The following is a 15,044-nucleotide window of genomic DNA, read 5'->3' on the forward strand; positions in this document are numbered from 1 at the left end:
AACAAATTAGCTTTCTTTTTATTTATTCGGATACATCAACTTCCTCGCGATACACTTACAATCTCTGTGATGTGAAAAATTACAAAGATCAAAAATGCGATTAGGAATTCCATTCAATATTATCAAGTGTGATACAGCAGCTTTAAAATGACTATCAATTGTCTTAAGAAATTACACACTTTAAATTAACTTAAAAATGGTATTAAATATTTATAGTCACGCATATTTACCTTGGTAACAAAATATATTAACAATAAGTGTTACCCATATGCATTTATTTGCAGAGGCAAAATTAAACAAAAAATAAACAAATATTTTTTGACGTTGGTAGGTATCTATGTATTTGATTTTAATGGGAATGAAAAATTAACAAAGCGGACTTATTTGAAACTTTCAGTCATTAAGTAATTTATATAGGTATATACCTAAGCTTAAATCATTTATATAAATATGAATTAAGAAATCATGCGCTGACCTCAATTATATAACACATCGGCTTATTTGGATTCTTACACATGATCCTCTTATAAAAATATACATTACAATATGGATCTTAAATTTTTGCATGAAGGTAGATTTTGTAATGAATGAAACAAAGCTTGCCCAATATAAATCATTGAAAAGTTTACCTAATAGACTATAGTATCTAAATAATTTGTAAGCTTTGACTTTCGCCCTCAATATCTTCTAGAATGCAGCATCTGGAATATTCGATAAGGCGCCGCGTGCCGTTGACAAAATACTGTGGTATTTGTAATGGAACATAGAAAAAAAATGTATGTCATAATCCATTATGGGTAAGGTTTTGCAGGGCAAAGTTTGCGAGGTCAGACAAGAGTTGCTTCGTGTAAAAACTTTATCTACCCAAACCAGGATCATGGTCATAAGGGCACCCTGGGCTTCCCTTCAGAGGTGAGGATGCGACCTAACACTAACACCGTCTCGTCATAAAGTTTATACCTAATACAAATGGATCGAACAAATTGTTATTAAAATGAATATGAAAAATTAAAGCCCGAATGTGGTGAGCTGCTTCGCTTTACAAATGACACGTGTGATGTGAGTACAGATAAATAAATAACACTCATAAACCAAGGCGTTTAGTGGCTGCTTTGGTGTTTAAAAAAATTATGCAAATAAAGACTTTTAAAAATTTTGAGGGCTATATTCAAATAACAGAATAAACTCTTAAGATTATGTTTCTTCTTTTGCAAATAATGATTCTGAAAAGGTAGTAATAACAAATTAATATATGAGGATTCGTCAGCGAAGAGACAGTTGGTATTTTTGTATTTTCTTAAGTAAATACCTTTTTTGTAAAATTTATTAATAATTGAAAAGAAAGTTACGGTTACATTATCCACACGTAAGAACATGCAACCTTTATATATAATCAATAACTTTAGAATCATCAAAAATGCATGTAAAAATACAATAAGAAATATGGCGGCAATTAGTGTCTTACATAATATACATACATAACTAGGTAGTTGTTTTTGAAAACAAACGTTAAAATCAAAAAACGTTAAAATTCCTAAGCGTTAACGAAATCCTAAATTTTAACGAAATCTGTTCAGCTGATGGTTGTGCGATAATAGAAATATATGTCAGTCCATTTTCCTACTGCAAGTACAGAAAACTATTGTTGCAAAATGCAATATACCTATTGCAATAAATATTCGTCCTTTCACTGAAAAATTATGTCGCAAGCACTATTGAGCAACTATGCCAAAGTATAGAAGTCTTATAAAAAATATTTTGAACAAAGTAGCATAACATTGCTGCCAAGTAACCCACATGTTAGATGTTTATTTCAAGGAAACATCAGAAGTGGCGTGAAATAAATATATAAGCTGTATATTGCCTTAATGGAAACTAAATTGTGTTTATAAAAAGAAAAAACCAGGTACGTTAAAGAAAATTGTATTAATTAGACCTAAACTAAAAAAAAAAATGCTATCAATCATCATTCTGTTTAGCATCTTCTTGCAATGAAAACAGATTATCACTTTTAAAACAATGCAAATACGGACGTGTTTTCATCAAAAACACGACGAGTTTGACAAATAATTGTTATTTTTTAATACAGAACAGCGAACCAATGGCCATTTTGACATAAGAAATAACATAGTATTTAAAAAAATAAAATTGCCTATATTTGAATAAAGAATAGCGTTTATTTAGATCTCGCGTCACATCGGGGCGTCATTGGAAATTGCACTTTATGTATATGGGAATGGGGAGCGTATTTCGGCGGCGCGGGCGTCGTGGCGTTCCTTTTCACCGTTCTTCGAGCATCACCGTCTCTTGTGGGTATAGTTTGAGCGCTTTCAGTGTACTGCTGTGAGATTCTGTCGTTAACTGAAAAATGAAAAGGGGAATTAATTTGGAATGAGTATTAAGCTATAAAAGTATAAATCAACTTTCGAAATAGAAGATCCTAAACGGCCATGATCTTCTTTTGTAACCGACTTAAAAGATATAAATGAAGAATAAATTTGAATAATAATATTAAAAGTAAAATAAAATCATTAATATAATAAAAGGAAAGAAACTTACGTCTCTCCTTGGCCAGCTAGATATAACCTTGTAGTTTTCTTGTGGATAACCTTTTGATGCGAGGAAGTCTAATAACGCCTGGAATATGAGAAATTCAAAATGAGAAATTAGAACTTATCTATACTAATATTATATAAAGCTGAAGAGTTTGTTTGTTTGCTTGAACGCGCTAATCTCAACAACTACTGGTTCTAATTGAAAAATTCTTTAGTGTTGAATAGAACATTCATCATTCATCAACATTTATTCATCACGCTGCAACTATTATGAGCGAAGAAATAATAGAAATAGTGAAAAAAAAAACGGGGAAAATCCTTAATCCTTGAGGGCTTCAATGATGCCCAAAATAACTTTTTCTCTGTCTGTATGTATGCGCTAATCTCTGAAAGTTGATTGAGTTGTAGACGGATTTTGTTCCTGTTTAAAATAGGGTTTAGTGCGAAAAGTTTTTATCTGTAATAGCTTCCCGCGCGATGCCGGGGCGAGACGTTAGTAAATATATAAACGGTAAATTAGAAAAAAAAAAATGGAGATACTTACAGCGAGCGTATCGTGAGGATGGAAGCGTCTCTCCAGACAGTTCTCGTGTGGCGGCGGGAGTCGAACCCGGATCCTCGCCACGTCCCCCCCGCCTTCAGGTTCTAATGGCACACGAGCTGCGGCACTCGCTTTTAGGGCCTGGAATTGTAAATACAGTTTTAGATGATTAAAATATATATAATTTGAGTATCTTCAAAAAGCGCCTTAATCTAAGTAAAGTCTCCACAAAGGCACACTGCACCTCCTTCTTTATCGCTTGGTGAACTCGCTTATTCATTGAGGGTTCTGTCAAATGTTACAATTATCAAAATAAATATGATAACCCACCTCTTTCCTAGCTTCTTCAAGTTGCCTTTCAGATTCCGCTCTTTCCAATTCTTGATTTCTTTCTAATTCTTGTTGTTTTTTAAATTCTTCTTTTGCTCTGAAAAATAAAAACAATGATTTTATTTCTATATCTACTCCATTCGTTTATTGTCTTTGACAGCTGTCACTGCAGTACTTTGATGTTTATTGTTTAGTGAATGTCAAGTTTTATATTATAAAATATATTAATTTGTATGTAATTTGATCAGCGCCACCTAGCGGACACGCGATGGCACTAATGCAATTCCATATAAATTCGCGTTTACTTGCTCGACGATCTAGTAACACTAGTACTAACCCCTAAGCCGAGCAAGGCTAAAAGCGAGGAAAGAAAGAGAACAATATATATTTACCTGTCAGCCTCAAGACTCCGCTGGTAGGCCTCGTCCTGCTCCAGTTTGACGCGCTGTCTCGCGTCTCGCTCTCTCTCCACGCGGGCGTCCTCGTCGCGTTGTGACGCGAACCTCTCTAAGGCCTCCATCAGACCGCCAAGTAGTTCTGACACGCCTACGTTACCTGGTAAATTAATTTGTAAGTGATTTATTTTATGTAAATCTTATGAGAATAAAGTTATTCTAAACCTAAATCTGAATGAATTGAAATGTTAGTTGAAGTATTTGCATATAAATGTAGTGTCACTATGTACTAAGTGATGGGATTAACTCACAGTTGCATATCATCAATAATAATGATGTAATTATCAATATTAAAACAGCTTAGAATTGGAATAAAACAAAAAAAAAATATATGGGACTAATTACAGCCAGCCGTTAGTGCACCCTAGACCACATGAGAAACAGGTCAAATTTAATTTCTAGACCTAGTGATTTAAGTTGCGCGCTGATATGTCAAGTCAATCAGTCAGCTAATGTCCTTTTTGCAGTTTAAGTATTAACTTACCGTTTATAACGGAATATATCTCAGTGTTGGACCGCACACGCATTATGATCACCAGAGCGGGCAGTCGGTCCGTGGGGATGCTGCGTATCGTCATGCTGGCCACTGGACCCAGGGCGTTGGCTACTGACGTTAGTAACCTGAAAAAAAAAATTCTATATTTTTAATTTATATTCAATATTTCGAATTTCACTTTCAATAACTTTGTACAATAATTTGAAAGTGTTACTGCTGGCCACTAAGAAAAAAAAAAGAACAAATATAGAATATTTAAAAAAAATATATTTGAAAAGATAAAAGCGCGCATGTAACAATGTTGAATGTATCTATCTTATTTAGTACACTTGGATGTCATGGATGTTAATACCTAATGTATAAACCAAAGTATATTATTAAAAAACGAAGTATATTTTAAAGCAATCTTACATATTATTGTTGTCAGGATGCGTGAGATCCCAGCCGTACACTATGAAGTTGGTCGCGAGCGTCTGAAGCACCGCTTCGCAACCGAGAAGTTGTGCGCAGAATACGTTAGAAAGTACTGATTGTTCGTGATGAAGGTAAAGGCCTAGTAGTTTTCTCTGAAAATAAAAGTTAACATATTTTATATTTTCTAAACAAAATGTCATCTATATAATGATTTCAATAGAATAAAAAAAATGAGTTTACTTTTAAAATAGCAAACAAATTAAAGGAATGCAATGTGATATTGATAAATTACTACACATGTAGCAGAGATACATAATTAATTTATTTTATAAAACTAATTGGTTAAAAATAAGATCATATTTTTTTAAACAAACTAAAATATTGGTATTATCAAATTTCAATGTAAACTATGATAACTATGATGATGTGACTAGACTTACGATATTAATTTACTGTATATTTGCAAAATTTTATCGTAGCTAATTGTACTGTGAAAATGTTTGTAAGAAATCTTTTAAAAGAAAGCCACATAGATGACTTGAGATAACTTTGTGATTATATGTATATTTTTTTGTGATTATATAGTAAACTTGTTCTCACCTGGATTCCTCTTTTATACGATGGGCTAGCAACCTGTCACTATTTGAATCTCAATTCCATCATTAAGCGAAAACAGCTCAACGCCTATCACTCTTTTCATGACTGTTGGCTCTACCCCGCAAGGGATATAGAATTGATAATACATATGTATGTTCTACGTATGTGCCGTGTGGTTCCCGGCACCAATACAAAAAAGAATAGGACCATTCCATTTCTTTCCCATGGATGTCGTAACAGGCGACTAAGGGATAGGCTTATAAAATTGCGATCCTTTTTTTAGGCGATGGGCTAGCAACCTGTCACTGTTTGGATCTCAATTCCATCATCAAGCCGAGCAGCTGAACGTGGCCATTCAGTCTTTTCGGGACTATTAGCTCTGTCTACCCCGTAAGGGATATAGACGTGACTATATGTATGTATGTATGTTCTCACCTCTTTGGCAGGCTTCATACAAGCCTCCTTGATGGCGTCCTGTAGCGTCCCTTCGAAAAAGTTGGGCGTGTTTGGCCCGTACCGCGAACGGAACCGCGCCGCGAACTCTATGCAGCCTAACGCTTCGTCTTCTACGTGTTCCGACACTGAAAATAAATATAATTATTTGTTACCTTTATTTATTTTATCTCGGACGTTTCGTATGTATCATATATTCTAGATCCCGCGGGAATTTAGGGAAATCCTCCTTTATTGCAATATATGTATTTATACATATATTTATTATGTGTTTATCGAATTTACCTACATATATATATATGTAGGTAAATTCGACGCCTTTGGTAGTCGCGATTAATTCATCACTTTTTTGTAGATGGCGCTCAATACACGCGGGCGAAGCTGCGGATAAACTAACTAGTAACCAAAATTTCAACGCGTTACACGCGTGATCCAAGGGCAATTACCTCGCCTAAAGTGCAGAGCAGAGGCAATGCTGCCAGCTTACTGTACTGGGCACCCTGCTTCGCGGTTTATTGCGCGTAATATGCGCTTTATTTTCAAAATTGGAAACAAGGTATCACTTATTAACGTCACATCAATTAAATCTAATAATAACTACTACCGCTTCCAAACCGCATGTGTAAAAGAAGCGGCGGAACAAACTACACTGCAGCATTATTGTTAGAAAAACTGTTATATTTATAGGATACATACTCAGAGGCTGCAGTCTGTCCGTGCGCACGAGATCGACAAACATGTCGTCATCCCCGGTGAACACGTCGTGGGAGTCCTCGATTTCTTCAACCGAACTGTTGTCGCTGTCCGAACTCTCAACTATTATCTGTTGGCGAAGAAAAATATTGTTATAAATGTACAAGAGATCATTCGTTGAAGGTTTCGGTCATGAAGAAATTACACATTAATAAAATCACTGTCAAAAGTACCCCCCCCCTATTTTCTCTGTCTGTATTTTTTTGGACGGATTTGGTTCATGTTAGTGTCTTAATATTGATAAAGTTGAAAAAAAAAATATGTTAGAAATTTAAAATAATGCCAATTATTCATCTTCTTTTTAACAAACTTAAAATAAGAGGAGGTTCTTAAATCGACCGTAGAACATCTTCCTCCTGGCGTTAGATCCGGTTACATCCTCACCACATAAGGAGAAGAGTCCGAGGGTAGGTACTTCTATGACAATGGATCCTGAACGGGTGAGCCAAGTTTTTCAACGAATCAACACTCGTCTGACCTCCTCAACCTTTGCAATGGAAATGAACCCGTATCGAATCATGTTTACACATCCAGTTGCCTGAACGTGGAGGTTTCCTCACCATGTTTTTCCCTCACCGTAACAGCATCGGATAGTATTCAAACTGACATAACTAACACAACTTCTAAAACAGTCATTGGTACATGGCCGAGGTGGAATTTGAACCTGTGCCGCATTGGCATATCGCATTTTAACCGTAAAACTTACCGATTCAACCGTCAACTCGTGTTGGGGTAAATCGAGTCCCACCATGGCCAGCACTGTGTCGTCCAGCCCCGTCACTGGGGGCCAACCGGTCCATTGCTGAAAATAAATATAAATAATAAATAAATAAATATATACGGGACAAACGGGTTTTGTTTTTTGGTTTTTATTTAAATCCTTTTTGTTAGCTAACCTCTTACCTATTTTTACGCTGGCAACATTAAGAGATAGAATAGGGAGTCTAGTGGTACGATGTAAGACGTTATAAGATTGTTTTTAAGAAGTCCAATAAAATAGGAAGATTTACGATATAATTCCGCACTGTTTTACTTTTCATTCCCACATACATATAGTCATGTCTATATCCCTTGCGAGGCAGACAGAGCCAACAGTCTTGAAGAGACTGATAGGCAACGTTCAGCTGTTTGGCATTATGATAGAATTGAGATTCAAGTAGTGACAGGTTGCTATTTGATGGGCTAGAAAGTTTGGATTCTTCTTGAAGGCGATGGTCTAGTTACCTGCCACTATATGAATTTTAGTTCCACCATTAAGCCATACAGCTGAACGTGGCCTTTCAGTCTTTTCAAGACATGTTGGCTCTATCTACCCTGAAAGCGATAAGGACGTGACCATGTGTAGTTTTCATTTTAAATACATTTTGTTGCTTGATACACAAATAAAAAAAATGTAGCTCGACACGCGAATAACATAGAAGTTTAAAATTGAATTGTAAAATTAACTCAATGGGTCTACTGGAAGAAATAACAATTGAAAAAAGTAGCACCTTTGTGCTACAATAACTGTATTAAATAACACTGTATATAGTTTTGTGTACATAAATAAAATAAAATAAATAAATAAAATCAACATACCTGATGCCTAGCAGGTATATCAGTTAGCGAGTATATATCGTTCTTGACTTCCTGCACCGTCTTTGTCCCGGGATATTTTAGCGTATACTCTTTATCGTCGTGTTTCACGTGAAGGACGTATGTTGTTGTTAGCCGTTCTGCAACCCTGTTAGAGATAAAATAACATTTTTGAGTATATTTATTTATTTATTTAAACTTTATTGCACAAAAAACAAAAATGTACAAAAGGCGGACTTAATGCCGTTTGGCATTCTCTACCAGTCAACCAGCTGACCAAACAGAAAAAAAACTTTAAGTTGATGGTGCGATAAAGTGCACATGCATACTGACAAAATACATACATACATACATATAATCGCGTCTATATCCCTTGTGGGGTACACAGAGCCAGCAGTCTTGAAAGACTATACGGAACATATTGATCAATTGTGCGTATTTTAGGGGACTTGTATTCTATGGGATAATTCTTTCCTAAGGTATCCCATCCTTTCTTCAAATTTTTATTCATCATTATGGGTCATTTCAACATCTATAGGTACTTATATTATAAAGCTGAAGAGTTTGTTTGTTTGAACGCGCTAATCTCAGAAACTACTGGTTCGAGTTGAAAAATATTTTTGTGTTGAATAGACCATTTATCGAGGAAGGCTTTAGGTTATATAACACCACGCTTTAACTATTCATCCTTTTAAAAAATTATTCATCTTTGAGGGCATCAATGATGTCCAAAATTACTATTCCACGCGGACGAAGTCGCGGGCACAGCTGGTTTTATGATAAATGCAATGCCACGGTGTACACAAGCTTAATAGTTTCTCTAGTTAGTGGAAAACAGAACAAGCAGACAATCGGTATATCTTTTACAAATCATTGCAGACTTAGCTTAACTTGTTAAATAACAGCTGATAATACATATATACAAAATCAGGAATACGCTATGATCAGGGAAATAATAACATAAATTACTGCATATTCATTTAATAATACAAACGTTAATTTATTTTTCGACAAAGCAGAATGTTGGATTGTTATCGTTTAATAACATCTGCTTAACTAATTATCATTTTTCGTAACGACGTTAACAGTTGTAATAATATAACGTATTTTCTAATGTCATAATAACTTGTTAATGAGTTGTACAAGCCGTAGTAACTACCACGTTTTGGAGTTACGGCATAATGTTCACAGCAGACGCATGTCAAAGCAATCAAAGTATTTGGTAACATTATTTTACATACATACATATGATCACGTCGTAATCCCTTACGGGGTAGACAGAGCCAACAGTCTTAAAAAGACTGAATGGCCACGTTCAGCTATTTGGCTTAATGATAGAATTGAGATTCAAATAGTGACAGGTTGCTAGTCCATCGCCTAAAAAAAGAATCCCAAGTATGTAAGCCTATCCCTTAGTCGCCTTTTACGACATCCATTGGAAAGAGATGGAGTGGTCCTATTCTTTTTTGTACTGGTCCCGGGAACCACACGGCACTAAATTTGATTATCATTCGTCAATATGGTTGTCAATAGTAAAATCAGTCTTTTCAACACTACTGTCTACCCGCAAGGGATAAAGATATATGAATGAATGAATGAATAGTAAAACGGTGAACACATGAATGAATAGTAAAACGGAAACGGCAGACTCACTCGTCATCCACCATGAGGTGGTCAGCGGCCTTGAGCCTGAGCACGGCGTTGTGCCGCAGCCCGAGGCTGGCGAGCTGCGCGGACGCAGTTGCGCGCGACCCGCCCAGGCCGGACAACTGCTGTCTGCACACGGGGATGCCGCACACTGATTGTAGCCGCTTCTTCAGGTCACCTGATGGAGGAATCCAATTATCACTACATAGTATAAAACAAAGTCGCTATTTTAGTCTGTTTGTCTGTATGCTTAAATCTTTAAAATTACGCAACGGATTTTGATGCGGTTTTTTGTAACAGGTAGAGTGATTCAAGAGGAAGGTTTTTATATATAATAACATTTATAACTTTGCACCCGTGCGAAGCCGGGGCGCGTCGCTAGTTATTAATATAAATGTAATGTTTCTGGCATTTTAGAATTGAACCGCTCCTTATATTTCTTACTAGCTGTGCCCGCGACTTAGTCCGCGTGGAATAGTTATTTTGGGCATCATTGAAGCCCTCAAGGATGAATAATTTTTCCCGTTTTTTTTTCATTATTCCTTCGCTCCTAATATTTAAAACGTGATGTTATATAGCCTAGTCTTCGTCGATAAATGGTCTATTTAACACAAAAAGAAAAATTCAATTCGAACCAGTAGTTTCTGAGATTAGCGCGTTCAAACAAACAAACTCTTCAGCTTTATAATATTAGTATAGATATACAATTCTGCAAAGGTGTCGTGTGGTTTCCGGCATTTTAGAAATGAACCCGCTCCTTATATTTCTTATATCTTTTCCATTGAAATCATAAAAGGCGATTAAGGGATAGGCTTATAAACTTGAGTTTCCGGCATTTTAGAAATGAACCCGCTCCTTATATTTCTTATATCTTTTCCATTGTAATCATAAAAGGCGATTAAGGGATAGGCTTATAAACTTGAGATTCCACTTATAGGCGATGGGATGGCAACCTACTGCTATTTGTATCTCAATTTTTTATTTTTTTTATAATAGACTTGAGTGCGCTTGACCACAATCTGCCTTGTGGTAAGCAAGATGAGGCCCAAACGCAAACTTAATTCCATCATAAAGCCACACAGCTGATCAGAGAGAACACCTTAATAGATTTAACATTAAACTGAAAAGAAAGATATGCTTATAACAGATATTATATTATGTTACAAAAACAAACAAGTGAAAAAGAACGCATCACTCACATAGTGTAAGTTTGTGTACGTATGTGTGGGATAAGTAGGTACGCATATGCATATATTAAGGAACATACATACATATAGTCACGTCTATATCCCTTACGGGGTAGACAGAGCTAATAGTCCCGAAAAGACTGAATGGCCACGTTCAGCTATTCGGCTTAATGATGGTATTGAGATCCAAATATTAAGGAAGAAAGTAATAAATTGTACTTACTGACTGTGGCTACACCGGACATTTTGATTTCATGAATCTTATTATTACAGTGGACTTGCAACTCTATCATATCCGAGGATTTATTTCTAGGCGATGAGGTCGAAGCTTGGTTGCGGTCTACCCGATCTGCGAACATATGATGATGTACGGGATTACAGGACATTCTTTAGGAGGAGACTTAAAACGTAGCGGCCCACTTCGGCTTACCCCGTGAGATATATATATTTATAGTGTATATTCCAAGGGCGACGCCATGGAGGCAAGTCTATGTAGTCTAAAACAACTTACTAACTAAAATTTTCATAATCAGTTCAGTATTTCCAAAGATTAGCCCCCATAAACAAAGTCTAAGTTCTTTATATTATGGTTCTGTTAATAAATATTGACGGCCATGACTGTGTTGCTGAATAGATAATGTCTCTCCTCCTCTCTTTTGTCTTCTTGTCTTGTCCAAAATGTATCTAGTGATCTAATCTAGGATCTAAATTATAGGTTATTGCGAACATCCGCGCGTTTGTTGTGACTTCCGAGAAGGTGATGTAACCGCAAATAATGCCAGGAGAAAGCTAGTGCCGGTCGGTTAGGATTCCCATTTACCAGGGTCTTGGAGCTCAGATGGCAGTCTCTTCTGGATCTTATTCCCAGGCGGACTGTTTTCAGGGAGGACATAATGAGGACAAACACCAGAACAATAAGGATTTAAATCTCATTTCTTTATATGAATCACCTATCCTTGATAATGCAGATAATGTTATCATTTTGAATAATATACAATATATAATAATCTGCTTTGTTTATCTGCGTATCAAAAGTAAATTCGATTATGAATCTCATGTATTTATATAAAATCTAATCTAGTAGACTACACTTTTAGCATAATAAATTATATTTTTGACAACCCAGTACCTATGGGCAACTTGACTATGGAGAAATTGATTGTGGTTGAAATTCTCTTAAAAAGTTATTCTCATTTTTTAAATTACATCTAGGTTAATGAACGTTATCACGCACGTCCATTAGCTCTAAAATGTAGGCGTTAGCTTTGGCCCAAAACCAACCACCAAACGGCATCCACGAGAGGTACCTATATGAAACTGAAGTTGTCAACCAGGCGTGTACACAGCTTATGGTACATACTATGTAGGGTCTTTGCCTGATTGATTCTTCCATGTAATCAATTTTTTAACCCTTTGAGCGACATGGACACCTTTACGCGTTAATTAGTCTGTAGTAGTTTGTCCGAGTAGCCAATGACACTTTACTGTGTCAAAATTAGTAACACTCTTAAATCCGTTACGCAAACCATTGAGGTAAGCTGAAATCGACAAACAAAAACTTTGATCATGGCGTTGTGGGGAAGAATGAAGTGAAATATCACTTTCTTGATTGTTACCTGGCGGGTGTGTTTTTGGAGTTATCACAGATATGTCGTCGTCTATCATCTCGACGTCGTGCGTGTCTTCCGTGGGCGGCGCCGAGCTGTTGCCGTCCTGCGGCATCACTCGGTTTATGGCGGCCTGGGGAACAATCAATCAATTTACTCTTTTATTATTGAAAAAGATTTATTTACAAAATTGGATACAAGGTATCGCTTAATGATGTCAACTTTATATCTAGGTACTACCACTTATAAAGTGCAAGTGTAGAATACATTTTTGGTTGATTTGATTCTTTTATTTGTGAGTGAGTAATTGGTCATCTGGTTCCTGGCATTTTAATAGAATAGGACTTCTTAGATTGTAGAGATCAGATGGGACTCACTTTAATATAATTATAACATACTAATATAACTACATATTGTTTATATACACAATGTGGTATATTCTTTATTAATATAAAGATTTTTTTTTTCTATTGACCGAGTTATATCAAAAAATATGTGTTGGACAGTGAATCCTGTAATATCAGAGGGTCATGCAGGTAATTTACATAGAAAGATAAGATCATAAAAAATAAAAAATAATTCATAAATTATATATCAGTGCAATGTAAACCTGCCTGAGTTTGCACAAAGGAAACAATGCTAGGTAATTATGTCAAGGTTACTCCTATAGTTATTACATCAATTGCCAGTTATATGCATGCCATATGTATTCCCAGATAAAATGAATATAAGAAATTATTCAAAATATTATTTAGTAATTTGAAATATCAACAGATCTTTTTTTATTTGTGTGATATTTTATTACAACATAAACATTTTTTTATGAAAAAGGTAATCAAAAAATATGGGCCGAATTAAGAACCTCCTCTTTTTCTTTAAGTCGGGTAAAATAAAGACTAACTCGACTAGCAGAAAATGCCACATGACATTAAAATAACTATAAAGTAAATTTAATTAGAGAGAGTAACTCAAATTTTGTATTTGCAGCTTCATATGGCTGTTTATCAATCTAACATTGATTTATAAAAATAAATACATTCTGTAGGCTTTTACGAAAACTTTAAAACAAGCAATATGATTTGCACTGTTTTCTGGAAGCAATGTGAAATGGAGAGAAGATCTACTACATGTCATTAGAAGATTTTACACAGTAACACAGGATCTTCGGAGCCTAGCACGGGCACCAGTCTCCACTCCTACATGTTTTGAATTATTTACTGTAACTAGGTTAATACTTTGTTTATTGTGGAGAAAATAAATAAACTTTTATTATTATTATTATTATTATTTATCTCACTGGTAGCTAGATAAACAGGCAGCAGGTAGACACAGACGAAAAAACCTTACCTCTGGTTGTGATTTATAAGAAAGTGTAACATCAAGAAAAGTACACATAATTTGCAACCGATTTCTAGGACAATGGATAATTTATATAAAATTATATGTACTTACAAGCAAGTCCCAGTTGGCTTCATCTAAGTGGTATATCGCCTCAGCCACATCTTCTATAGCTGTAATACCCTGAAAAGCAAAACAATAAATAACTTTCCATAACTAAACCACAGAGAATTTTTTAATAGTTCTAATCATTCCAAAGTGCTTTAATGCAACGTGACAAGTTTCATACGCAATTAAATTGATCACATTTACCTTGTAATATAGGAACTACGATTCAAATTATCATTGACCCTAGACACAAAGGATGTGTATCGTTATCATTTTCTAGTATCATCTGTAACTTTACTGTGGGTATAACATAAATATAATTCATTCTAAATGATGAAACGATATAGGAAATCGCCAAAAAATACAACATTTTCATTACAAGCAATAACTACAAAGAGATAAAGGATATTTCCTAGTCACTGTTGTTGTTAAGATCATAACCTTCAAGAAATGTAAAACAGTTGATTGAGTATATATTAGTTACTTTATATTGAAAATAAATGTCTTAATTACCTGAAAGTTTGCTAAAATTTCCTCTCTGTTCTCGGCCATCCTATTATTATTGAGCTCAAAAAATACTAGTATGACATTTATGATTTTAGACAAATCACTCAAACAATGGTCATAGACAAGACGAGGAAAGGAGTAGAAAAAAAAAATTATATCTAATAATGTTGCAAGCTTAACAAACTATTTGTCTATGCATTTTCGTATTTTGCGTTTTATTAATAAAAATGTATACATTATTATTATTCTATTTCTTTCATTTCTTTACTAGCGGCAATCACAACTAATAATTTTATTTTGCAACAGACAGATGATTTGACAAAGTTACTACTAAAGATTTTTTATTTTTGCTGTTAGATGGCGCTGTTACGAATAAAAGAGTTTAAATTGGAATTATCAACTGAATTCTGAAATACTTTTACTACTTATGTAATATACCTAGTTCTCTTTTTATTTAGAGAAGTAAATAAATATTTTATAG

At 35.0% G+C, this 15,044-nt stretch overlaps 1 protein-coding gene across 1 annotated transcript; it reads right to left on the bottom strand.

Annotated features, from left to right (window-relative positions):
* Nucleotides 1–6: 6 nt before the first annotated feature.
* On the bottom strand, nucleotides 7–14,690 carry LOC106132710 (FAS-associated factor 1). Its single transcript, XM_013332218.2, has 16 exons — nucleotides 14,570–14,690; nucleotides 14,063–14,131; nucleotides 12,620–12,743; nucleotides 11,227–11,352; nucleotides 9,823–9,994; nucleotides 8,173–8,317; nucleotides 7,301–7,396; nucleotides 6,538–6,664; nucleotides 5,824–5,969; nucleotides 4,789–4,943; nucleotides 4,366–4,502; nucleotides 3,819–3,981; nucleotides 3,427–3,523; nucleotides 3,100–3,237; nucleotides 2,560–2,637; nucleotides 7–2,361 (listed from the first exon to the last, which is right to left on the bottom strand). Exons 1-16 carry the CDS (start codon nucleotides 14,606–14,608, stop codon nucleotides 2,281–2,283), a joined length of 1,893 nt encoding a protein of 630 aa, XP_013187672.2. The 5' UTR covers nucleotides 14,609–14,690; the 3' UTR covers nucleotides 7–2,280.
* Between the last annotated feature and the right edge of the window lie 354 nt (nucleotides 14,691–15,044).

The sequence above is a fragment of the Amyelois transitella genome, chromosome 19, assembly GCF_032362555.1.
Source record: "Amyelois transitella isolate CPQ chromosome 19, ilAmyTran1.1, whole genome shotgun sequence".
Taxonomy (NCBI): Eukaryota; Metazoa; Arthropoda; class Insecta; order Lepidoptera; family Pyralidae; genus Amyelois; species Amyelois transitella.